This window comes from Rosa chinensis, chromosome 1 (assembly GCF_002994745.2).
Source record: "Rosa chinensis cultivar Old Blush chromosome 1, RchiOBHm-V2, whole genome shotgun sequence".
Lineage (NCBI taxonomy): Eukaryota > Viridiplantae > Streptophyta > Magnoliopsida > Rosales > Rosaceae > Rosa > Rosa chinensis.
In genome coordinates, this window is record NC_037088.1 from 17065025 (window position 1) to 17091223 (window position 26199).

Consider the following 26199-nt stretch of genomic DNA (forward strand, 5'->3'; position numbering starts at 1 on the left):
GTTCATCTAAACCATCCATGAACATTTTTGACAATTCATAACAAGCTAGCTAAGTAGCTCTCTGACACATATGACTAAATCTCAATGCTTCTGATTGTTCTTTACCAAGGCTTCAGAATCCATAACTCTAAACTTATTTGCCCCTTGTCTCCACTTTGGAAGAATAAAGTGGGAGGGTATTGTATCAATGTCTTGACGAACAAATACTTTCATAATATGCCGACAAATTATTCTCACAAATTGAAAATTCTGACATTCACATTTACCTTCATGTGTTTGTAAATTCAGCTTCACAAAAAACTCTTGTGAGTTGTCAGTTTTCTTCATCACTGAGTATCTATGAAACTGATCGTCGGAACCCATTTCTTCAACTCTGAGCTGTTTGACTTTAGACCATTCACTCTTGAATTTTTCAAATATATTTCTAGTGTACACCTGTGCTGCATGTTTCAAAAGAAAGTCATCATCATTCACAATACAATATTTATACTCTGATATAAAATCTTTGCTACTTTCCCTTGTAATAATCTTCTATAAGGCCTGTTCATACTTGACAACAAATTCTCTCAAATTGGTCGTTGATGTAACAAAGTCATCAAAAAATGCATTAGTGCCTTCATTGCGTCCAGTTATATTCATTCCGGCAAAAAATGTGCTGCGATTATATATAGGAATCCAAGATTCACTAATTTCATAAAGTTGTTGTAGCCATTCATTTTGTTCTAATTCATGCTCCTCAATCAACTTCTTCCATTGCTCTTCAAATTCCTCTATTCTGTATGTTGCCCATATACACTTTTTCATGCCAGTCTTGATATTGGACTTTTTATAATATACATGTGACAACTTTTCACCAAACTTTTTCTTAATAAGCCAAATGCAAAGGCGATGACAAGTATTGGGAAAAATCTTAGCAATTGCTCCTTTCATTGCCAAATCTTGGTCAGTGATAATACATAACGGATGTCGACCTCCCATAGCTTCAAGCCACGTCTCAAATAACCATAGAAATGTCACCTCTGTCTCATCTTGTAAAAGGGCACATCCAAATTGTATGGATTGGAAGTGATTGTTTACTCCAGTGAATGGGGCAAATGGCATGTCATACTTGTTTGTCCGATATGTTGTATCAAATGTCACTACATCCCCAAAGTACTGATAAGCCGTCCTTGATCTAGAATCCACCCAAAAAAATTAGTAGCTCTACCATCTTCATCACAATGGATAGCATAAAAGAATTGTGGATTCTCTACTTGCTTTTTCCTAAAGTAATTGAGGATTGATTGTGCATCTCCATATTCCAACTCGTTGTGCCTCACGTTCCTTAAATGATTATAGCAGTCTCTATTGTCGAAACCAATATTGTGAGCACTACCAAACATTAAAGGAACTTTACTGATTTGTAAGTTCTCTTTATGAAAAGCTTCTGTTAAATCTTTTGCCGCATTGGGCATATGTCTATTCGACTTCGTCATCATTCTTCGAGCTGGTGTCATTATTTTATGATTGTGGATGTCATTGAAAACCGAAATTTTCTATTTGTTGGTCCATTTGTCATGAAGAACTCGCATATTAGGCTCACACCCACATTTAATTGTTGAACAATCTATGCCTCTTCTTTCCAATCTATTGGTCACATGTTTCTCATCTCTCTCATCTTTCTCTTGCAGATCATCCTACCTCTTCTAATGTATCAAAAAGCATTCCCACATAAGGTGATTTAAATTTCTGAACATCTTTCTCTGAAGAATGGTGACCAGATGCTTCATCTCTTGATACTTGGTTCAATGAGGATCCAAAATTGCCATCTTCGGAAGTTAAGTCCATCGAGGCCAACTTTAATAACACTACATGATCATAAAAAATCATTAAAAGAAAAACTATGCACAAATTAGGTAATGGCTAACTGAAAAACATAAATTAAAATGTATAAGGATTTTGACAGAAAAAAAAAACTAAAAAAAAACTAAAAACTGTTCAAGTAAAACCCTAATTTGTGTTTGGCCCAAACTTTAAGTTACTTGACCTAGTGATAATAGGGTTTAATTAGAAGAATTTAGAGATTATCTTTCCTTGTATGATTCAAACTCTATGCATTGTAATCCTCTATATAAAGAGGTCCCTATTATCAATGAGAATACACAGCGATTTCCTCTCAATTTCAGTTTCTCTAAAACACGATATCAGCACGAGCCCTAACTCTAGCCCTAAAAACCAAAACCCTAAAACTCTTCTCACCAAAACTGCCGCAAGCTCCTAGCCCTTGCTAGCCATGCCGTACGCTGCCCCTGCAGCCCTTGAGCACCCGTGTGCTGCCTACTGCCCCTACAGCATTGCCGCACGCCTGCTGCCCCCTGCAGCACAGCAGCACGCTCGTTCCTGTGCAGATCAGCCTTCTTGTACGCCCAGAAACGTCTTGTTAGGGACCTCTGATCAAAATCATTTCTTCATAAAAATTGTTAATCTCTGTCTCTTCTATCTGACCTCCAAATTTCAGCCCTATTGGAGTCGTTTTGAGACCTGTATACCATTCGAGGTGGGAGCTGTTCAGCATACTCGTTCCTGTGCATATCAGTCAGTTTTCAAGCCCCGAAACTTCTAGTTCAGAACTTCAGATCAAAATTATTCCTTCATAAAAGTTGTTCACCTATGTCTCTTCTATCTGACCTCCAAATTTAAACCCTATTGGAGTCGTCTGGAGATCTGTACACCAATCGGAGTGGGAGCTGTTCAGAAGCGAATCTGCTCCGAATTTCAACAAGTTTGATTCGCCTAGGACTGAAGCTCGTCTGCAATCCTACAATGAGGATCGAATACGCTCTGCAATCCTAAGAGGTATGGTTTACTAAAAGTTCCCATTTTTGAAGTTTTTTTATTCTTTTTCTCGGGGACTTGCAAACTCCCTTCTTCTACCCCCCTTTCTTCATCATAGGGGAGACCTAATTAAGCAGAACTGTGGGGGTTCATGCTCACTCCAAGCTTGGAGCTTGTAGAGTCCTCCAAACTTAGAGTTTGTTGAGAAGTTATGATCGACCACAAACACATCATTGTTTCGATCTAATCCAAACCCTCTTGGAATCTAATTTCTTGGAAGCGACGCTCAGAAATTTTATATGTTTTTGTGGTAGCCTTTTATGCTCCAAAAACTAACCCTAATTTCTTGTTCTGTTTCAGGATGAGTAAACTGAACAAATTGGACTCCATTGGGAACAAATGGCTCTGGATATCACAGGTGGGTTCGTGATGTCCGCCAGCATCTCAAGGCCAATGGAATCCTGGATATGATTCACGAACCTAGTCAGGACGTGCTAACTGTTGAGCAAGCTCAAGCTTTGGAAGAAAATAGAGCAGCCTTAGAGGCAAATAAGGCGAAAGCCGTCATCCTAATGACTCGTCATATGGATGATTCGCTCCAGTACGAGTGTATGAATGATGAAGACCCTAGAAGGCTGTGGGTCTCACTCGAAGAAAGATTTGGCAACGTCTGTGACTCCCTGCTTCCTGACCTATTCCTAACCTAGAAGTGAGATGGCATAGCCTCCGCTTCTGTGATTTCAAGTCAGTTCTTGACTACAACTCGGAAGCATTTCGCAAACCCAATGAAAAAATGGAGAACTGAACTAAATCTTAAAGAGGAAGAACTTACAAGGAGGAAAGGGGGGGGGGGGAGACAGCAATATCCGACTTAGAAACATGAACAACTGCAGCAACCATCCAATTTCAAAATTCAAAGTAGCAACAATCCAATTTTGAAATTCAAAGTATCAATCGATCTCAGAAACCCAATAAATAAGAAACAACAATATCTGAAAATCAATCATATCAGAACTCAGAAACTCAATCCAAACCCAATGAAAAGAAAACGAAAAACTGAATCTGATTGAGAAGTAAGAGATAGAGAAGAAGAACAAGGAGGGAGGGAGGGAGAGAAGAGAGTCGCGACTAAGAGAGACTAAAGGAGAGAGAACCTGCGGTGGAGAGAGAGGCGCGGGCAATAGAATTGAGAATGTCAATTATAGAATTGAAATTACTGCAATAGCTGCACACCAATATCACAAAACCCAATCAAAACCCAATTTTTTTTTTTCGATTTGAAAAATTGAAGAACATGAATCTTATATTGAAGTAAGAAAAACCAAGAAGAACTTACGAGAGAGAGAGAGAGATGGAGGTTAAAGACTAAAGTCAGTCTAGATCGACAGAGACAGCCCATTGAGAGTGTATCGACTGAGATTGAGAGCTACAGTGAGTGAGAGAGAGGCTGAGAGCGATTTGGGAGGGAGAGTGACCTAAAATTTTAGCTAAGGGAGGGAACACGGGTTTTTCACAAAGGCTGGTAGGTTTTGAGTGTTTTGAGTTGGAAAAAAATAAATGTAAATTAAATTTTGTTTGTTTTTTTTTTTCATTTTTCAGACAACATATATCCTTGTTAGTGTTGTCTGAAATCTCTCAAATTTACCAAAGGATCATGTGTTGGATGAGTAGAAGTGAGACGACAGGTTTAAAAAATCTGTCGTTTGACTAACTCAGACAACAGCAAAAACTCATGTGTCGTCTGATGGCTGTCATGTGATTGAGTTATTCTAGTAGTGGTCTGTCTCCAAGGGATGGGAAAAACCAACAAATGGTAAAAAGTTGAGAATAGGGTGAAGGTGGTTTCCACAAGTTGGTTAAGGTTATGAAAGATCAGAGTACAAAGTACAAACAAAAATGGTTGTCACTGGATTCAGTATTAATGTGTTTACAGCTGCTGTGAAACTGTTACCAGTGCTGGCACTTACAATGATTTGGTCTATCAGAGATATCTTGGGGCAAAAATTGAAATCACATATCTATTAATCCATTTGTATTTGTCATTTTCTTCTGTTTCTATGTCTCATGCTTGTAGCACAGAGACTCATCTAAGCTGAGGATTTCTTTTAACATCAGATTTATTTTGTTTTTCTTTTACAATCTCTCTCGAATACTTCAATATTATATATAACGTAATTGAAAAAAGAACAAAATAAAACCGAAACAAAAAGTATGTACATCTGTTTGGCTCCAAAAACAGTCGGCGTGCAAACTGTCTCTTTTGAGCGTGTGCGCGAGCGTGCCAGCACTGTGGGGTGTAGTCGTCGGGGGAGTCCCTTGACCTAACTTCTTCTTCAAGCGCTGTGGACGAGGAGAGCACCAACCTCGCCACAAGGTTCTTCTCTAGCCTTCCGAGAAAGGACTTCTTGCCTTACGGATAAGGACTTTGGATGTGATCTCTTCGCGTCACTGAATCGATACTCAACGTTGAAGGCTGAGCAGAGCAATCACTGGGAAATTTGAAGAAAGCACGAGTTTTTCTAAAGAGTGACTTTAGCTTCGCTGGGTTGCGAGGGCGTTACCCTTGCTTCGCTGGCTGTATCGATGGCAGTGGTACTGGCAGTCGGCTCGTGGAGAGACTAGGACTGGAAGTACGGTCGTCGAGTTGATCTGGTGATGCTGACAGTCGGCTCTTAGAGAGACTAGGACTGGCGCGGTCGGCTCGTGGAGAGACTAGGACTGGAAGTATGGTCGCCGAGTTGATCTGGTGATGCTGACAGTCGGCTCTTAGAGAGACTAGGATTGGCGCGCGGTCACTGGGTTTCAACGAGGTTGAAGGTTTGCTCCGGGGAGGCTTTGTAATCGCTAGGATTGATTGATTTGAGAGAGGTCTGTTGTGTCGTTTTTAGCCTCTATATATAGGCTACTCGTAGATTCACTTTCCAAATAGGAATGAAATACTATATTTTAGGTCACAGTTATTGGCCTTGAATCAAATCAAAACTCTGAATAGTTTTGATAACTATCGTAGGCAATAATTAATAATAATTATCCTCCTCTGTCGCCGCTAGAATATAGGCAAAGGTAAAGTAATCTGGGGTTCGCATCCAAAACCAATTGGCAATGGATGGAGTGGCCCAAACCCTTATAAACCCATAGGCAAGGTCCCATTTTTCCCATGTGGGATGTATATATTCTCAACACGCCCCCGCACGTGTGGCGAATTTTCAAGCCATTCACGTGGACAACTTTGGGTGACGTGTAGCCCGTGTAGCCATGAGGCATGCACACGTGGGTAACCCGCTCTGATCCCTATTTATATACAGGGATGGAAACATTACTGTCTTCTTACTTATCTATGTTGATGACATATTGATTACTGGAAACAGCTCAGCCCATATTGATACTCTCATTCATCAACTAAACCTACAGTTTTCAATGAAGGATCTTGGTCCATTACATTACTTCCTTGGCATTGAAGTTCAACGGAAGTCACATGGCCTCTCTCTTACTCAAACAAAGTACGTCACTGATCTTTTGAAACGCACAAACATGTTGGATGCCAGGCCTCTCTCTTCTCCTGCCTTATCTCCTTCGTTACCTTCACCACCGCCTAACCAAATTTCATCCTTATCCTCACCGCCTCCCAATAATCTAGTTAATTCCCCTACATCTTCTGCAAGTCCAATTAATAACACTTCTCCACTATCTGACAGTAGCCCTCCTAGCCCACTTCTTAATTCAAATACACCAAATACCAACTCTCCCACTCTAGCCATAATTCCCTATAATCCTCCACAATTATCTATTCCTATCTCTACGTCCAATATTTCAAACACTCACCATGCAACTTCAAATACCAGTTCAATCATCACCAACTCTTCTCATAATAATCCACTCATCCCACCACCTCACCAAGCACCATTGTTGATTAACTCCTCTTCCCCACATAATATGGTTAAGCGTATCAAAACTTATCATCACATGTATAATCTGATTTTTGACTCAAAGCAAGCCTTTACTACTTCTTTGAATTAGGTTTCACCAAGCATCAAACCTAATTACTAGCAAGTTACATGCAAGTCTTCCCATGTTTCGAACCACAAGAACGTTCCATGTACTGAAGCATAAATGGATGGAGTGGCCCAAACCCTTATAAATCCATAGGCAAGGTCCTATTTTTCCCATGTGGGATGTATATATTCTCAACACGCCCCCGCACGTGTGGTGAATTTTCAAGCCATACATGTAGACAACTTTGGGTGACGTGGAGCCCGTGTGGCCGTTAGGCATGCACACGTGGGTAACCTGGCTTTGATATGCACTCAAGATCAGCTTGCTGACATATTTACGAAAGGACTATCTCCAGTTCGTTTCAAGCCATTGGCTTCCAAGCTTCCTGTGGTTGCCCACTCAGTCAGCTTGCAGGGGGATGATAAACCATATCATTCAAATGATGAAAGCTGTTTCTTATCATCTGTTTAGATTCAAGTATCTCACCCTTCTTATCTTGTATTTTGAATTCTAGAATATTTTCTGTTATGATAGAGTTGAATTCTGTTTTGATATTGTAATCATCTAGGACTTTAATCATGTAAATGACTATAAATACAATCATACTGAGCTTGACTTCTCAAGCCATTCAACACAAACTTTATTCACTTCATGGTATACCTCTTAGAGTGCTGGACGTAATCTTTCTCTTGGATGCGGTAGGATATGCACGTATATATGTTCATATATCTTCGCGAGGACTCTTCGCGAGCACTGTCAGTTCAACAATCATGCATATATATATTGGCAGCAAATATTTCCACGTCCACTTAATTGCATAATTGCATGGGAGACTTGTCCTTAATTGCACCATGCATGAGCCACCACATCACATATATATACATATGTATTCCTTCATTATTGACAATCAAGGATGATCACATGCTTCCTATCTCTCCCACGTCCAGCTACCATCAATTGCATGGGAAAGCTTAGCTGGTGGCCCACCTTGATACTTCCTTAATTGATCAACCAATGACCTTAATTATGGGGAGAGAAGTACGTTGCCACATTCTCTCTTTGCAAAAGCTTGGTAATCAAGCAAATAGATCACCATTAATTATCAAATATTTGATAACTAATAATAAATCAGTGAATATCCAGATTCGCTTCAAAATTGCTTGACCTCCAAGTAAGTTTTATTTAGCCTCTAAATAATATATTTTGAACATGTAGGAAATATATAACTTGGGCCACCGAAATTGGCCCGGATTTCTTCGAGTCCCCCTTGTCGGAAAAAAATGTTATTTTGGGTTCAAACAACATCTCTTAAAAATACTACAAACATCCAAACAGAACTTCACGCAAACTGGTGAGGAAGATGTTAAGCAATACACGTATTATGTCCAGCCAGAAGATGTTAAACATACATGCACAGACAGAACCATGTCGCAGGTAACTTCTATAAACTTCTAGCAGTTAATTCCACTTTCAAGCCAACTTTAGTTAAAACCAACATAAACCATATTCCCCCTTCTTCTTGATGAATTCAAGTTTGATTAATGAAAACGTAAAGAGGAGAGTAAACTGATCAAGTCCACATGAATTTGCACTACTCGAGCAAAGTTCAAGTAACCTTTATACTTATGTACTGCCTTGACCCTCGCTATCTATATCAAATGGAATACCTTGAACCTGCAGAGAGCATGAAGAAAAGACTTGTACAATCAACCTGGCATGTGAAAGTCCTTATTGCCAGAAAGATCACTACAACATAATGCAGATTTACAGACGAAGGTAAAAGTAGAAAATTTTTGTTGAGGAAAAATATATGAACAGGCAAAGGAGTGTCTTTTAGTATTTTTCACAGCAATATCTTCATCATATACACAGAACATCAATTCTTTCTATCTTCCCTGAGCCTGCTATTTTAGATGGACCAGAGATAGATATTTTATTCAGAAAAATCCAATCCATGGGTTATTTAGATCCATGCACCAGGCAGTTGGTGCAATCAATGCATTCTTATGGACTCTAGAATCGATGGCTAACACAACTCTGTACCAGAAAATTGCAAAAAATGTGGCCAATGGTACAAGGATGGTCTTCCAAAGAAAATTTAGGATCCGTACATTTTGTTGGTTTAGTGAATAAAAAAAAGGCCCGGTCATCATTTCAAGGTGAGCCACATAATTTCATACAAATTGCTAAGAATGCAATGCAAAGTTACTTAAAATTCTCTATAACAGCACACCATTCTACATGAGTACATGGTATAAAAGTATAATATTAATGGTGCAAGCCTACAAGTGTACTGATAGCTTATAGACTATAATCAATATGAGAAGCTTTATATGCTTTTCCTATCAAACTAACTACAGAGAGGCAATTCAATTTATTGTTAAACTACTTCAATAATATCGGTTATGCTAGAAAGATTATAGTTGGAAATAACTTGGGAGTCCTAATAACTACGCAAAATATCAAAACTAGAGTGATCAACTCACCTAACTGTAAAAGATGAAGGCAAGAGAGCTCCAGAAAGTAGTTACTGCAGAAATTCAAATGAGAGAAGAGGAGACAGTGGCCATTCATGATCTGCAACTCATTTCCAACCATGGGATCAGAAAGTCCTAAATTGTGGTCTTTCAGAGCGGCCAATGGTGGATCCCCTATATTTCTGCCAGTCCTACAATTCTTCAAGCGTGCAAGTTCTGCTACCAGTGCCACTGGTTTCCCCTACAACTGGAATATCAAAACCCATCAATATATCCTCATACGGAGACATCCTACTGCTTGATTGAGTGGTTGTTTGCTTCAACTCTTGCACATCTTGCTCATACATTAGACGGACTCCACACTCCTTCACCTTCAGACCCAGCCCTCTGGTTTCAAATAAGAACTCAAGCTGACTGCAACTGTTATGCCACCACTCTGTACCAAAGTATTTATCACGAGATACAGAGAATAGCCACAGGTGATCTGACTCAACCTGGCAACATTCTTCACTAAAGCGAAATGCAGGCTGTCTGCCATATACTTCCAATTCTCTTCCATCGAGCTTTAAGCAACATACAAGATGATGTGTTGCATTAAAAGTCTTGAATTTATCTATATAAAGCTCATCCACCCGATGGTGCTCATGGAGTACAAAAACAGCACACAAAGCAAATCCCAAAAACCGATTGCTATTCCAATGTGCAGGTAGAGATACACTTAAGGAACAACCAACACTCCGATGGCTGAACCACTCAGGAATATTACTTCCAGGAATTACAATTTGAAACGTTTCCCTCTCACTAGAGATTCCCTGTGCAAGAAATACGTTGTTAGTTGATTAATATCTATAAGTAATTAAGTATATGAGCAGAGACGTACACGCGCGCGCGCGCGCACAGTTAGAGAGGGAGTACCTGACACATGAATGTCTTCAGCATTTCAAATGCTATGTTATTGCATCCTTGATTGCCATTTAGATTGAAGCAATTGATGAAATTAAAATATGATTTGTTTATTCCGATCAAATTTGATGCATCAAACAAGTATTTCAGTGAAGTACAACCATCTGCCCTTAAATCTAGTATACTATTTGATGGAAGGTTTGACAGCTCTTGAAGTCTCTTGCAATTCTCCAAGTTAAAGTTCTCAAGCTTAGAAAGCGATCCAATGCCTGAAGGAAGACGAACAAAATTGTTTCCACTTAGATTCAAGGTCACCAAAGAGGGAAAGTAACCAAATTCGCTGGCAAATGCTCCTTCACCAAGATTGCAATTACTCAGGTTCAGATATGTTAAATTACAGAGACCAGATATAGGCAAGCGGAAACTCATTGGCTCTGTATTCACTTTTTGCCCCAATCCAGAAGGCATGAACTCATTTGAAGATCCCCAAACTACTTCGCATCCGTGAAAGATTGAACCTCTCACATATTTTATGCGATCATGGGTAGATGAGATTTCTATTGCAGACCCACTATTCACATCAGTTTCCTCAAAACAGTCCATATCCCCCACATTTACCTGATGTTTGCCGAGTTTCAAGCATCCAGAAAGATTAAGATTTTCAACAGACTTCAATTTATTGATGGTGCTTGGAAGACATAAAAGATTTCTGCAGTTGCTCAGATTCAATGACACAAGGCCACTCAGCCGTTCAATTGACACAGGCAGTTCCTCAATGGCAGTCTCATCAAGATAAAGCATCGACAAACGCTCCATATTTCCAACAAACTCGGGAATCTTCTTAACCTTTAAGCAGTTAGAAAGAATTAATGTTTCGAGAGATTCCAATTCAATTATACTTGGCAGACTCTCGAGACTTTTGCAGTCTTTAAGATCAGGACAATAAGCTTTTTGAGAAATCCAAGGGATTGATGGACTCTTACCAAATTCTCACATCCTTCAAGATCTAAACTCTCAAGATTCTGAACTCCTGTGAGGTCTGGGGTCTCCACAATGGTTTGAGAGTGGCAGAGTTTGATGAACTTCAACCTGTCAAAATTCTGATCATAAAATTGAAATAGTGAGCCACACAGAACAGACAATATGCTTGATAGAGATAAACAAGTAGACTTAACTAATAGCCATACCTTTTTTCCCTTCCAAAGATATGCAATGTTGCTGTGGCACAGGTTAAGTTCAATGAGATCATCTGCTTCAAAGTTTTGTGGGAGAGATCTTAAGGGATACCCAGTCCATTCGAGGAGTCTCAAGGAATTAGAAAGACAAGTGAGGCCTTCAGGAAGGTCCACATTACGAATATGGAGAAGCATAAGTTGAGACAAATTTGAAAAGGCTTCTGGATTCCAATGAGCCACTTGTAATTTAGTCAACTCCATTACCATGCCTTGGATTGAATCTGTTCCCTGATAATGAAAAAAAAGAACAAAAACTTAAGTGCAGAACATAAAGAATACAAGACCTAAGCAGATTACAAGTAAATCTGCCTTATTTCTTTTTTACACAATAATTGAATTTCATAACACAAATAATAACATGCTTATCTTTTTTTCATTATCAAACTCTTACCTTATGTCTCTTCAGCACATTGTTGATGTCTTCATGAGACCATAATCTACTACGTTTGCCTGGGTGTTTAGGAGACTGTTCACGAACAATTTCCCAGCCCATTTCTTGTAGCAAATCATGCATCGACAGTTCGTTGTTGGAGATAGTTATGAGAGATCTATCAGCAAGAACACTTAAACCAATGACAGGGTTTAGCTGGCAATAGTCTAGTATTTGTGTCACACGATCCTTATCCTTCCCCTTGTAAAAGCAAGCAATATGTAGGAATATTTCCTGATCTTTTTCATCCAGTCCATCAAAACAAATCCGAAGCAACTCAGTAATGCGTTTATGTGGTGTGGTCTTTAGCCTATCTATTGCACTTGCCCATTCATCAGCGCTTCTATCAAATAGAAAAGAACCTAAAACCACGAGAGCCAACGGAAGTCTCTGAGCATACCCTAAAATATCGTAGCACAGATGCAAATAATCTTTAGAAAATTACACTCAAGTGTATTTTTGAAACTTTAATTATTCAGAAGGCCACTTAATCTTTTTTGTCTTCATAAGGCCACTTTAGGGCTAAAACACGTCAGCTTTTTTTATGCTATGCCCAATTTGCCCTCAGTATCATATCATATCAGATCTCTCTCTCTCCCTTTCCCGATTTTCTCAGTTTTCTCTGAGAATGCTTTCTCCCTCTTGCTTCGCGCCTCTCGTCGCCGTCGTCGCTCGGTTCTCTCCGGCGTCGCCGATCTAGAACGATAACTTAAATTTGGCGATGCTCTTTACGACTCCACCTCACTCACTCCTGATTTCTCCTCGCCGATCATTTCCTGATGACCTCTGTCTCATTCAGTTGTGAATCTGAGCCTCAGAAGTCATGCTTCGTTGATCGGTGGCGCGGCGTCGGAGTTCCACGCTGCTGCGGTGGTGGGGGATGGAGATCGAGGGAGAGGAGAAGGAGAAGGAGAATTATAGAGTTCTGAGAGTCGGGGTCATCTGCGGAGATCCCTCCACCGCCAAGCGACCGCACAAGAAGATAAAGAACCTCAAGCTTCCGATCATCGAGCCCGACGGCCAGGAGCTCAAATTCGAAGCTGTCCTTCTCCGGCAAGCGGTTGAGATCTGGTGGCTGAGATCTGAAGCACTCGATGCTTTTGAAACCACTCGACTCCTGGGCTCGACCTCGTCATGAGATCTGGTGGATGAGAATCTGCCGATGCTTTTGAGATCTGGTGGCTGAGAATCCGGTAATGAGATTGGTAAAATCTCAGATTGGTTCGGGTCGAGCTGGAGCATGGTTTCCTTCGGCTTTTTTCCGGTAATGAGATTGGTAAAATCCGAGTCCTCAATGCAATCGTAATTTTTCAATTGCTTGGATTTGGAAATTTTACACCTGTTCAAAACCTGGAATTATGTATTGTTACAGTTTTTGGAAAAGTTAGAAACTCATTTGTTGATATTTGTCATTCAATTTGATATCTCTGTGTAATTGTTCTAGTGGCTTTTCAATATAGTGATAATAGCTTTATGTGTCTATGTTAGTATCTTTTCAAGCTAATGTCAATAGCTTTTGTTTTCAAATCAGTACCACTTTGTAACTATTATAGTGGTTTTCTATCATAGCGATTGTAGCTTTCTGTACCTATATTAGTATCTTTTCAAGCTGATGTCAGTAGCTTTTCTATTTTCATTTTGATTGGTGACAATAGCTTTTGTTACTGGTGATGGTGACAGTAGCCATTTGTTGCTGGTGAGAGTATCTTTTTGTGTCGGTGACAGTAGCTTCTGTTAATGGTGTTAGTGGCTTTTGATTTTTTGGAGCGCATCTTTTATTGGTGACAATAGCTTTTGTTGCTGGTTATAGTAGTTTTTGTGACCTCACCGGAAATCTCACCAACGTAGCTTTTGTTGCTAGTAACAGTCGCTTTTATTGCTAGTGATAGTAGCTTTTGTGACCTCGCCGGAAATCTCACCAGAGTAGCTTTTGTTGCTAGTAACAGTAGCTTTTATTGCTAGTGATAGTAGCTTTTGTGACCTCGCCGGAGATTGCCGGAAATCTCACCAGAGTAGCTTTTGTTGTTAGCGACAGTAGCTTTTGGTGTTGGTGACAGTAGCTTTTGTAGTCGCCGGAAGTTGGTCGGAGACTCGCCGGAAGTTGGACCGAGGTCGGCCGGAAACCCGCCGGAGTTGGCTGGAGGTCGGCCGGAGTTGACCGGAGACCTCGCCGGAGAGAAAAGAGAGGATGGTTGTTGACTTTTTACTCTAGTGGCATTTATGTAAATATGTTGGTTTTTATATCCAAAATATAACACCATTTTAAATCTAGTGGCCTTATGAGGGAAAAAATTAGTTGGTGGTCTTATGGCTAAAAAAACATTCCAAGATGCACTTATATGTAATTAACTCTATAATCTTCTGGTGGGTTAAATTTCTTAAAAGCCTTCAAACTCAAAAGTTGAAGTGCTTCATCATAATTTAGCCCGTTAGCCTTGTATTTAGAATCAACACCATGTGCCTTCAACAAGCGAATATCTGTGGTGGTTATGATGATTCTACTCCCTGGACCAAACCAGTTGCGACTTCCAGCCAATTTCTCTAATTGTGTCAACTGATCCACATCATCAATAACAACAAGCACCTTTATTCTACACAACCGCCTTTCTATCATAGCGGCTCCTGTGTATTCGTCCTCTATATTTTTAATTTTTGCCATCAGGATTTTGGAAAGAAGTTTTTTTTGTAGAGAAACTAGGCCAGCATTGTTTTTAGACATTTCTCTAACATTGGAAAGAAAGCAGGTTTGATCAAAATCCTGACAAATTTCATCATAGATAGCTCGGGCAACTGTTGTCTTACCTATGCCCCGCATGCCATGGATCCCTATAAAACGCACCCCACAAAGCTGCGGACATATGTAATTGCTTAATAAATCATGAATGCGGGAATCCATTCCTATGAAGCCCTTGTCAACACTTGAAGATGTATACATGGACTTCTTTAACATATGATTAACAATTTCCTTACATATCATTGAGTCGAATCTGAGAAAATTTAGATAAAATTCTGAGTTAGAAGCTTAGCAATGTAACATAACCGGCAAGATTAAGTGAATGCAAAATGGTAATCCAGTCTCTCAAATGTTCATTACTCTCCATTCGTATCCATCCCCCAATCAGAAAAATCAAAACCAATTTAAATCATAAAGAATAGTTCATTTTAAAAAGAAGAGATTATCCTGCTGTCAAAAGGATGGGTTTTATATGGGATTCGGTAGGAATATCTATATCTACTTCAGCAAGGAAACACACTAAGGTATGAGTAGTAAGGAGACTAACGTAAAATCCTTGGCATGCCAGCCAGAAAGATTGGCGACCTCAGTCAAAGCAGCTCTCCAGGCAGTTAGTCTGTCCTCAGTAGGCTTCCCATAAACTTCTTCATGTTCCCTTACGTCTACTTGGGGTTCCCTTACTTTGATCTCAAAACTTCGCCTTTGGTGCCGCACATCAGAAGGATCCACCCAGTAGAAGACGGGGAGGACTTGTTGGCCCATGTCTTTCATGCATTGAATAATCTTGACGAGTTCATCCAAGCACCATGACGAAGAAGCATATCCCCGTGAGAGACCTTTCTCAAGTTCTGGGTCATCCATAAAGGTGAGAATTCCTCTCAGAGTTAGTGCAGCATACAGAAGAGAGGTAAAACCAAAGCGGGTATCTACCCCCCTGAAACTCAGAAAGACATCGTATTTCCATTGACGACGACGAGAAGAGGTTGACGCCATCGATCTCCTTCTCCTAATCGGAATTGAATCAGAGTCGCCTGTTGTGTTGTTCCCGGAAATATTCTGTTTCTAGTCAATGCCCGGACTTGATTCCACTCTCCAGCTAAAAGGGTCCTCACATTCTACTTTGTATATAATATTCAACTTAGTCCGTATCTATTTCACAATTTTCAACTTTCCGTCTCATTTGGACCCAACTCATTTGCCTTTTTACGTCATGGTCTCATGAATGGGTTGGCCATTAAGCAGTAACATGATTGGGTCCTAGCCCGCCCGGACTGTAGGGCGGAAGCTTATCTGATTCAATTGTTCGTGTGTGCATGAAATTTGGTTTTCTTTTGTAGCCTGTATTTTAACTTTTCAATTGCTCCGACAACCAAACTTTTCTTTTCTGTTATTATCTTCACAATCATGTATAAAGTTTCTTCAATATGGTTTAAATATCCTGTATGTGGTAATGACTGATATATGAAGAATGTGATATTGGTAAATGCTTTTGTGTTCTTCGAATGAGTTTGCATATAGACTGGATGGTTATATCAATTTTGTATTTTGTCTATAGTTGTGATTTTGCTATACTTTTTGAGTGTAGTTATGGCACCAAGGATCCCATGGACAAGAAGAAAAAGGTTACTGGAACAGGATTCTTATCAGAATTGTAGTGTTAAAAAAAGAGTGAAGCAAGGCTCTGTTGGTGAAAACTCTTCTGCTCCAGTAACTAACTCAAGGGAATTTTTGTACTAAAGGAACAAAGCAAAGCTGCAAGTTGAATCAAGTGGATTGAAAGAGAGTAAGTATGTTAGTATAAAATATTGTTGGCATTCCAAAACTACTCTGCTAGCCGTGTAAAGTATAAAAGCGAGTAATTGTTTTAACGGAAGTATGGTGTGGTTGCTTTGCTCTCTGATCATAAATTCATACGTGTTGAAGAATTGGTGGTTTTTGCTATTTTAGCATGCAAGATTGTTTAATTGTATTGAGGAGAAAATGCTGTCAGGAGAACAAAGTCATGCATGTGTCTTCTTCACGTTCACGTGCAGGCGTGCAGCCCAGGATGAGTTGTTTAATTATGATGGTGAAGTATGATTAATTAATCAAATGCAAGTATGGTTCCCACAGCTTGCTGTGAAGACATAAGAAAAAGACTAGCATGTGGGAGACATGCTTTTTAAGCATGAAAGATTGTTTAATTAGTTTGTGGTGAGCAGGTTGTCAAAAGACCAAAAGCAGAAGAATATTGCAGGTTCACGTGTGGTTTTTCTCGTCACTGTTGTGCACTTCCATCTCCTTCACATGACCATTCCTTCTGTTGAAAACCAAAAAGAAAAGGGAGTTGCATCTGGGTTTTCAGTTTTTCTATTTCTCTCCTTCGTGGAGAACATGCTATGAAAGAGAAAAGGAAGAACATGACAACGCGCGTGGTTTTCCATTTCTTCTTATGGAAACATTGCTGTCAAAGAAGAAAGTAGGAAGCAACTACATCTGGTTGCCGCCCATCTCGTCTTGCCCACTCAATGCAATCATGAAATCCTTGCTGTCCGAAGTGGAAGTGGGAAGCTAGTGTCCATTCACCTCGTGGTCTTCTTCAACCAAGCTAAATGATCCTTAGTAATCTCTTCCTTGTATAAATATACGGGTTCTGTGCTTCTGCTGGGTATTGAAATAGTTTTGGCATTTCGATCAATCCCTTTGTTGTAAAAGAGTCGATCTCTTTGTCTCTTTGTTGTCAAACTGTTTTGTTCCATGATTGAAGACAGTTTGTAAAACAACAAGTGAGTCTGTCCAGGAATGATTGCTGAGGTCAGTGTAGAATCGCTGTAAATTTGTATGTAATTAGGATTTTATTTAATTAGGATATTCTGTAATTATGGAAATATTGTTTCCTATTAGAGTTAGACTACTCCTTTGTACTTGTATATATACCCTCATTGTGGGATGAATAGAATTATCGAATTAACCTTGAATTGAAGTATTCTTTTCTACTTGGTATCAGAGCAGGTTCAATCCTTTGAACTTGCGTTGCATCCTTTGAATCCTGAATCCTGAATCCTGAATCCCGAAGAACACCACAAACCGCTGCGTACCACCACCGTTGAAATCAAACCATCCTGAATTTCAAACCACCATCACCCTACCTTTTTTTTTTCAGACAAAAGAAACAAAACAAAAGAAAATTTTCTTTTCCAAAACATTCATATCCATCCTGAAACCCTTGAAAATCCAATCCTGTGAAAATCATGAATTCCTCAATAATGCAATCAGAGAAACAGGCTATGGGGCATTCGGTAACTACCGAATTTTCTGTTATGGCTCAATGCAAACAGGGTCCTCCTCCAGGCTTCTCAGGACCTTCTCCACACCGTCCTCTAGGTAAACCAAATCCATATGCAAACAAAAGGTGCATTATCTGTGGGGAATTAGGTCATAGCAAGGAGCGGTGCTATGAAGTGATTGGTTACCCTGATTGGTGGGACTTCACCAAGAAACCGCGAAAGAATCTGGGCAAGGCCGCTGTTGCTACTAAAGAGGAAGTTTACCTAGACAATGCCTCCGCTAATGTAGCACAGTCAGGTATGAAGGGTAATGTTACTTTTAATAGTACATGGATAATTGATACAGGTGCATCTGACCATATGACCAATGACCCAAGTCTTGTGAAAAACCTTAGACGTTCCCCTCAAGACGTTGTCTCTACTGCTGATGATACTCCAACTCCGGTCACCGGAGAAGGTTCTATTGCTTTATCTGATACCTTAACCCTTGAATCTGTCTTAGTTGTTCCATCACTAGCTTATAATCTCCTGTCTGTTGGTCAAGTTATTTTAGCTCTTGCATGTATTGTGACCTTCTATCCGTCTTTCTGTGTGTTTCAGGACATTCTGACTCGACGGATTCTTGGTTATGGTGTTAGACGGGGGAAATTATACTATCTGGATCTGACAGAGACTGGAAAGAAACAGAAGCATCTTTTGGGACAGGCTAACCAGATCAACGGGGTAGAGAATGCGAAGGAAGCTGTATGGTTATGGCATCGCCGTTTAGGTCATCTATCCTTTCGTTATCTTAAGAAGCTGCAACCTCAGTTGTTTTCAGTTGTTAGTGATTTGGATTTCCACTGTGACATCTGCGAACTGGCCAAGAGTCACCGTATTTCATATTCACCAAGTCTTAATAAAAGTCCTGTTCCTTTTATGAAGATTCACTCCGATGTCTGGGGTCCTGCAAAAATTCCTTCTTTTTCTGGAGCTCGGTATTTTGTAACGTTTATTGATGATTGCACTCGCATGACATGGGTGTCAATATTGAAGAATAAGAGTGATGTATTTGGAATGTTTACCGAATTTCACAAAATGGTGGCAACTCAGTATCAGCAATCCATCAGAGTGTTTCAGTCTGACAATGGTGGAGAGTTTGTGAATGGCCCTATGATTGAGTTTTGCCGGTCACATGGAATTCGTCATCAAACCTCCAATTCTTATACTCCTCAACAGAATGGTTTAGCAGAACAGAAGAACAGGCAGTTGATGGAAGTTGTTCGTGTTTCCTTGTTTGGTATGAATGTACCTCGGTCCTATTGGGGAGAAGCAGTAAAATCAGCAGCATATCTTATCAACCGTACTCCTTCACGGGTGATTGAGTTTCAGAATCCTCATCAGAAGCTTCATACACTTTTGACCATCCCTTCTATGCCTAATTTGGAGCCCCGGGTGTTTGGGTGCACAGCCTATGTTCATATTCCCAAGCCTCAACGCAGCAAGCTTGATCCCCGTGTCCGTAAGTGTATCTTTGTTGGTTATGCTGACTTCCAGAAGGGTTATCGATGTTATGATCCTCTTACTGGCACTATACATGTCTCTCTTGATGTTGCTTTTCGTGAATCCGAGCCTTACTACTCAGGGGGAGCTTCTCAGTCTTCCCTTCAGGGGGAGAGAGGTAGTGAAGGGAATCCTCGTTCTCATTCTATTATTGATTTTGATGTCTTTGAAGACTTGGAAAATTTGGAGGATAGATTTGAAGGTAGAAATTCGGAAACAGAAAATGCAGTTGCCGAACAGAGCATTGTAAATTCCGAAATAGACAATGCGACTGCCGAACAGAGCATTGTAAATTCCGAAATAGACAATGCGACTGCTGAACGAAGTGTTGCGAATTCCGAAATAGAAAATGTAACTGCCGAACAGAGTGTTGTGAATTCCGAGACAGAAGAGACAACTTTTTGGATAGTTTGAATCAAAATCAAGATATATCTAAAGCTCACACACAAGATATTTCCCCTTCTGCATCACCAACTGAAGATCCAGGTCAGAATGATCCACCTCAGGTACCCCTAAACTGTAATGAGTCTTCTGGGTTAGAAAGTGTCGAACCTAGGAAATCACAAAGGGTTACCAAGGGAATTCCTAAGAAACAATATGAACCAGATATCAAAGCCAAAGCTAAATATCCTATAGCTAATTTTATGTCTAACCATAGGATTTCTGGGTCACATGCGCTTGTTGTTGATCAATTATCTACTGTATCTATTCCTAGTAACGTGCAGGATGCATTGACGGATCCAAAATGGACAAAGGCGATGAATGAAGAATTGGAAGCTCTTCAAAAGAATGCAACATGGGAGCTAGTACCTATGCCGGTTGGAAAGAAGACTGTAGGATGTCGTTGGGTATTTACTGTGAAGCTTAATGCAGATGGAACTATTAATAGATACAAGGCGAGGTTGGTTGCCAAAGGATATACACAACGCTATGGGATTGATTATGAGGAGACTTTTGCACCTGTGGCAAAGATTAATACTGTCCGGATTCTAATCTCACTTGCAGCAAACAAAGATTGGCCCTTGCACCAGTTTGATGTGAAGAATGCGTTTCTTAATGGGAATTTGGAAGAAGAAGTGTACATGGATGTGCCCCCAGGTGTTAGGAATTACCCAAGTGACGTTGGCAAGGTATGTAAATTGAAGAAGTCTTTGTATGGCCTGAAGCAGTCTCCAAGAGCTTGGTTTGGAAGATTTTCAAAGTCCATGAAAGCCTTTGGATACAGACAGAGCAATTCTGACCATACCTTATTCATCAAGCGCAAGAGTGGTAAGATTACAGCTCTTATTGTGTATGTTGATGACATGATTGTTACAGGGGATGATCCGAAAGAGATAAATGAATTACAAAAGTATTTGTCAAAGGAGTTTGAAATGAAGGATCTGGGACAACTGAAGTATTTTTTGGGTATTGAAGTTGCAAGGTCTAAGAAGGGGATTTCACTTTCACAGAGGAAATATGTTCTTGATTTACTTGCTGAAACGGGGATGTTGGACTGCAGACCCATCGAGACACCCATTGAGATGAATCACGGACTTGCTATCTATCCTGATCAAGTTCCAACTGATAAAGGGAGGTATCAACGTCTTGTAGGAAGGTTGATTTATCTTTCACATACTAGACCTGATATTGCTTATGATGTAAGTGTTGTTAGTCAATTTATGCATTATCCTAGTGAAGAGCATATGGATGCAGTCTTTCGTATTTTGAAGTACTTAAAGATGGCGCCAGGTAAAGGGTTACTGTTTCAGAAAAAAGATGAATTGGAAGTTGTTGGGTACACAGATGCAGATTGGGCTGGTGATAAAACTGACAGACGCTCTACATCTGGGCACTTCACTTTTGTTGGAGGGAACCTTGTCACTTGGCGTAGCAAAAAGCAGAAAGTTGTTGCCAGATCAAGTGCAGAAGCTGAGTTCCGAGGTATGGCACACGGAGTGTGTGAAATGTTGTGGATTCGTAATGTCTTGAAAGACCTGGGATACAAGCTTAAAAAGCCTATGGATTTGCATTGTGATAATACAGCTGCCATTGAGATTGCACATAATCCAGTTCAGCATGATAGAACAAAGCATGTGGAGGTTGATCGTCATTTTATTAAAGAAAATCTTGACAGAAAGGTTATTCGCTTTCCATTTGTAAACTCAGAGGAGCAATTAGCTGATGTTCTTACTAAAGGAGTGTCCAGGAAGGTATTTGACAGCTCAGTTGACAAGTTGGGCATGATAGATATCTATGCACCAACTTGAGGGGGAGTGTAGAATCGCTGTAAATCTGTATGTAATTAGGATTTTATTTAATTAGGATATCCTGTAATTATGGAAATATTGTTTCCTATTAGAGTTAGACTACTCCTTTGTACTTGTATATATACCCTCATTGTGGGATGAATAGAATTATTGAATTAACCTTGAATTGAAGTATTCTTTTCTACTGTCAGTGCAATCTCAGAGTTGTAAGTTAGTCAGTTCAGGAGGGATTGCCGCGGTCAGTGCAATACCTGAGTTGTAAGCTTGTAATCTGGTGTATCTAGTGGATTGATTTCATTTGGGTTCTCAAGAGTAAGAGCCCGGCAATGTTTTTAATCTCAAATTGAGATTTTCACTGCGTAACCAAGTTGTGTTGTGTTGTGGAATTTTCTGTTCTCTACCCGGCCAGTATCCAAAACACATTCATCCTTGTAATTACAAAGTACTTATCAGGAAACTTGGAGTATTGATTTCAATTAATGACTTCAATTAGACTGACCAATTGTGAGAAAAAGGAAAAAGGATCATACTGTCATGCAAAGCACAGCAGGTACTTTTTGTAATTCATTTTTAACTTATTACTTTTATCAAGCATGTAATTTATGTTTTGTCAATGTTTATATTGCTCAGGTCAATGTTCATATTGATATGGTCAGGCATCATATCAGAGAAGCAGAGAAGGTCATTTATGTTGAATTTGTGTTATTGTATTGATAGAAATCATAGAATAGTTGTACAGATTTTGTGTAATGACATCGACAGTTGTGATTACATGAATAGTTGTGAAATTTGAAGATTCAGGTGATAATGTTTATGCGTATTGTAACGCATCTTTTTGGGCCGGAGAGGCCATTAAACAATCATCATCAAATGCACATCTTATCTATACAAATTGCTGTAAAAAGGGTCAAATTAAACTTGAACAACCAAAACCAACATCAACTTTCCTTGAAAATTTACTAGATCCAAATAAAGGTTCAGAGAGTAAACTTTTTAGAGAAATTATTGGAGTGTTTTCTTTTACATCAATGGGAGCAACAGTTGATCATAAAATAAATATTGGATCGAGTCTATGTATTTAAAATTAGTGGACAAGTACCATCATTTAATGGGTTCTATAGTGCCTGCTGATGGAGAATGTCTTAAATATGCTCAATGGTATTTGTTGAGAATGTGTATAAATATAACTCCCACATTGGAAAAATATAACTTTGCTTATGGGTTTTTAAGGGTTTGAGCCACTCCATCAATTGCCAATTGGTTTTGGATGTGAACCCCAGATTACTTTGTCATGGTATCAGAGCTGAAATCACTCAAGCTTACAAACTCTGGAAGAAAGGTGATAAAGCTTTGCTAAGCTTACTTGTGGCTACATTAGATGATGATACTATGGAAGTTGTAGTTGGTTCTAAATCTTCAAGAGATGCTTGGCTGTGTCTTGATGAAAGATTCTCCATTGTCTCAAGGGCCAACATTATGCAACTTAAAACTGACCTTCAAACCATCAAGAAGGGTGCTGACACAGTTGAGAAATACCTAGTCAAGGTTAAACATGCTAGAGACCAGCTCTGTTCTGTTGGAGTCACTATTTCTGATGAGGATATCATAATTGACATTCTCACTATATGATTCAAAAAATGAGACTTTAAATTGTATTAATGCTATTGATCCTACTCATACCAATGAAAATATTAAGCTAGATATTGTTAACGGATTAATTAAAATGTTTGATGAAACTAATGAATTAGTAAAAGAATTTCGTACCATAAGAAATAAATTTGAAAATCATTGTTTGCCTTCGCTAAATATGAGTATATTAAGTCGTCAACCAACTGATAGTAAGCAATATGAAGAGCCAACAACTGAAGAAATTGGTGGTTTAGTAATTGGTGATATTGGACAAAATAATTCAAATAAATTAATATATAATTGTTGAACTAAATAATGGACATTTACAACGTGTTTCTAAAATACATGCCAAATATATGTCTTTACAATATCCAATATTATTTCCATACGGCGAAGACGGATACAAAATAGATTTATTGATGCAGCAAATTAGAATAGATCATACACAAAAAACACAGAGAATATCAATGCGAGCTTACATTACGTACCAAATTCAAGATAGAAATAATATAATGCATACTTTATTAAAAGGCAGACGATTATATCAACAATTTTTAGTTGATGCATATGCAACTGTTGAATAAGATCGATTAGATTGGATTAGAAAACATCCAAAAAAATATTTGAAGTGAAATGTTTAAGGATATTTACACTGCAACTTCAATGGGAATTGAAAGAGGTCATGATTTAGGACAAAAAGTTATCTTACCAAGTTCTCATACTGGAAGTCCTAGAGATATGATAAATAATTATCAAGATGCTATGACAATTTATAGACAATATGGTAATCCAGATCTATTATTAACTTTTACTTGCAATGTCAAATGCTAGGAAATAGAAAGATAATTTAAAAACAAGCCTAAGTATAAAGTTGAAGATAGACCAGATATAATTTCGAGAATATTTCAAATAAAATTACAAAGTATGATCAATTATATTAAATCTGGGGAACCTTTTGGAGAAATTGAAGCAGATGTTCATACAATAGAATTTCAAAAAAGAGGACTTCCTCATGCTCATATGTTATTTTGGTTAAAAAAAAATTATAAATGTTATACAGCAGCTGATATAGATCTATTATTTTAGTTGAATTACAAGATAAAAACATTGATCCAGAACTTTTTGCAATAGTTAGTCAATTTATGATATCTTTGTTCTAGATGCTCATTATGTGGCTCTAGTGTGGAGACTGTGGAGCATCTTTTTCCTCTTTGTTCTGTTACCATGAATTTATGGACCTGGTGCATGCATTTGTTTATGCTTCAAGTTCCCCCACAGTTAACGTTGCATGCCTTGCTTAATTTAGCCAATACTAGTGGCCTTACAAGCTCTAGCAAGTTACTTTGGAAGTTAGTGTTCTGTAATCTTTGATGGTGCTTGTGGGTAGAAAGAAATAAGCTGAGATTTGATGGGACACGTTTCAATTTCATACAGCTATAGCAGGTTTTCATCATGGCCTTAAGAGACTCTGCGGCTCTTTGTTTTAAGCTCGGGATTGCTCCCCACTCTGCTCTCCTCATCTTCAAGGTGCTTGGGCTATCTCCTTTAAATGCCAGGGCTCCCATTTTCATTCCAGTTTATTGGAAGCGTCCCCAAGATCCATGGTTAAAGGTAAACACGGATGGGTCTTTTCTCGATCAAAATCATGCAGGTTTGGTGGTATTTTTAGAGATAGAAATGGTTCTTTTCAGGGAGCTTTCTCCTCCAATGCGCTAGCCAAGAGTGCTCTTTAGGTGGAGTTGTTAGCCGTAATTAAAGCTATTAATTTTGCAAAAGCTCTCCAATGGACCCATATCTGGCTTGAGACAGACTCTGCTTTGGTAGTTCATTATTTCAATTCTCCTCATTTGATCCCTTGGATTTTACGGGTGCCCTGGTCAAATTGCTTGCACATTGCTAAGCAATTCAACTTTAGGGTCTCACATGTTTACAGAGAAGGTAACCGGGTCGCAGATAGATTGGCAGCCTATGGAGCTAGTCATATTGGTCAGATCTGGTAGGCGACTCCCCCTGACTTCATTGTTGACAACTATGGCCGTGATCTTATTTCTTCGGTCTACTATCGTGTTTCTTAGTTGTGTTTGTACCTTTGTATTATGTTCTTTTCTTTGGATGTATTGTTGTTTCTGTTTTAGCTATGTTTTTTGGTGCTTTAAGGAGTGGCATTGGCCTAGTCCTCCCTCCTATTTGTATTTTTTTTCCTACTTTAATAAAATTTAGAATAAGGGCTAGGAGTTAGCCCTTAAAAAAAAATGATTCCTGGTCCTTGCAGACAAAGAAATTCAAAATCTCCTTGCATGCGAAATGAAAAATGTTCTAAATTTTTTTCAAAACCATATAATACAAATACCATATTTGAAACGAATGCTCCTTCAATATATAGACGTCGTAATGATGATACAAAATTTGTTGTAAAAAATAACGTTCATATTGGAAATAATTTTGTCATACCTTTAATCAAAATTTATTGTTAAAATGTCATGCTTATATTAATGTTGAGTCATATTCTCAATCTATGTTAATCAAATATTTATTTAAATACATTAATAAAGGGCCAGATCGAGCTCAAATTTTGCTATATGAAAAACTAAATGATGAAATTACAACTTATCTTAATTGTCGATATTTAACTGCTCATGAATCTGTATGGAGATTATTTGAATATTCAATTCATTCTCGAGATGCATTCATCTGTTCAACATTTACATATTCATTTTCCATTAGAACAAAATATTATTTTTAATGAATTTCAATCTCTTCAATCAATAATAGAACATAAAAGTAAAGAAAATACAATGCTTACTGCATGGTTCAAAGCAAATTCCATTTATTCAAACACATTTGAATTAACTTATGTAGAATTTCCAAGTAGATTTGTTTGGGATAATGTGACAGGATCCGCCTCGGATTTCACCCTAAAATCCGAA

At 38.8% G+C, this 26199-nt stretch overlaps 1 protein-coding gene across 1 annotated transcript; it reads left to right on the forward strand.

Moving 5' to 3' along the window:
* The first annotated feature begins 10452 nt into the window (after nt 1-10452).
* On the forward strand, nt 10453-23272 carry LOC112202450. The gene is made up of 4 exons (XM_024343466.1): nt 10453-10497; nt 20291-20698; nt 22274-22350; nt 22945-23272. Exons 1-4 carry the CDS (start codon nt 10453-10455, stop codon nt 23270-23272), a joined length of 858 nt encoding a protein of 285 aa, XP_024199234.1.
* The last annotated feature ends 2927 nt before the right edge of the window (nt 23273-26199 follow it).

Coding starts and splice junctions, on each gene's coding strand:
- LOC112202450 (XM_024343466.1), top strand. CDS start 10,453: ATGCCTGAAGGAAGACGAACAAAATTGTTTCCACTTAGATTCAAG. Junction 10,498..20,290: donor TGTTTCCACTTAGATTCAAG/GTCACCAAAGAG, acceptor AATAGATACAAG/GCGAGGTTGGTTGCCAAAGG. Junction 22,351..22,944: donor TATGTTGAATTTGTGTTATT/GTATTGATAGAA, acceptor TCATGGTATCAG/AGCTGAAATCACTCAAGCTT.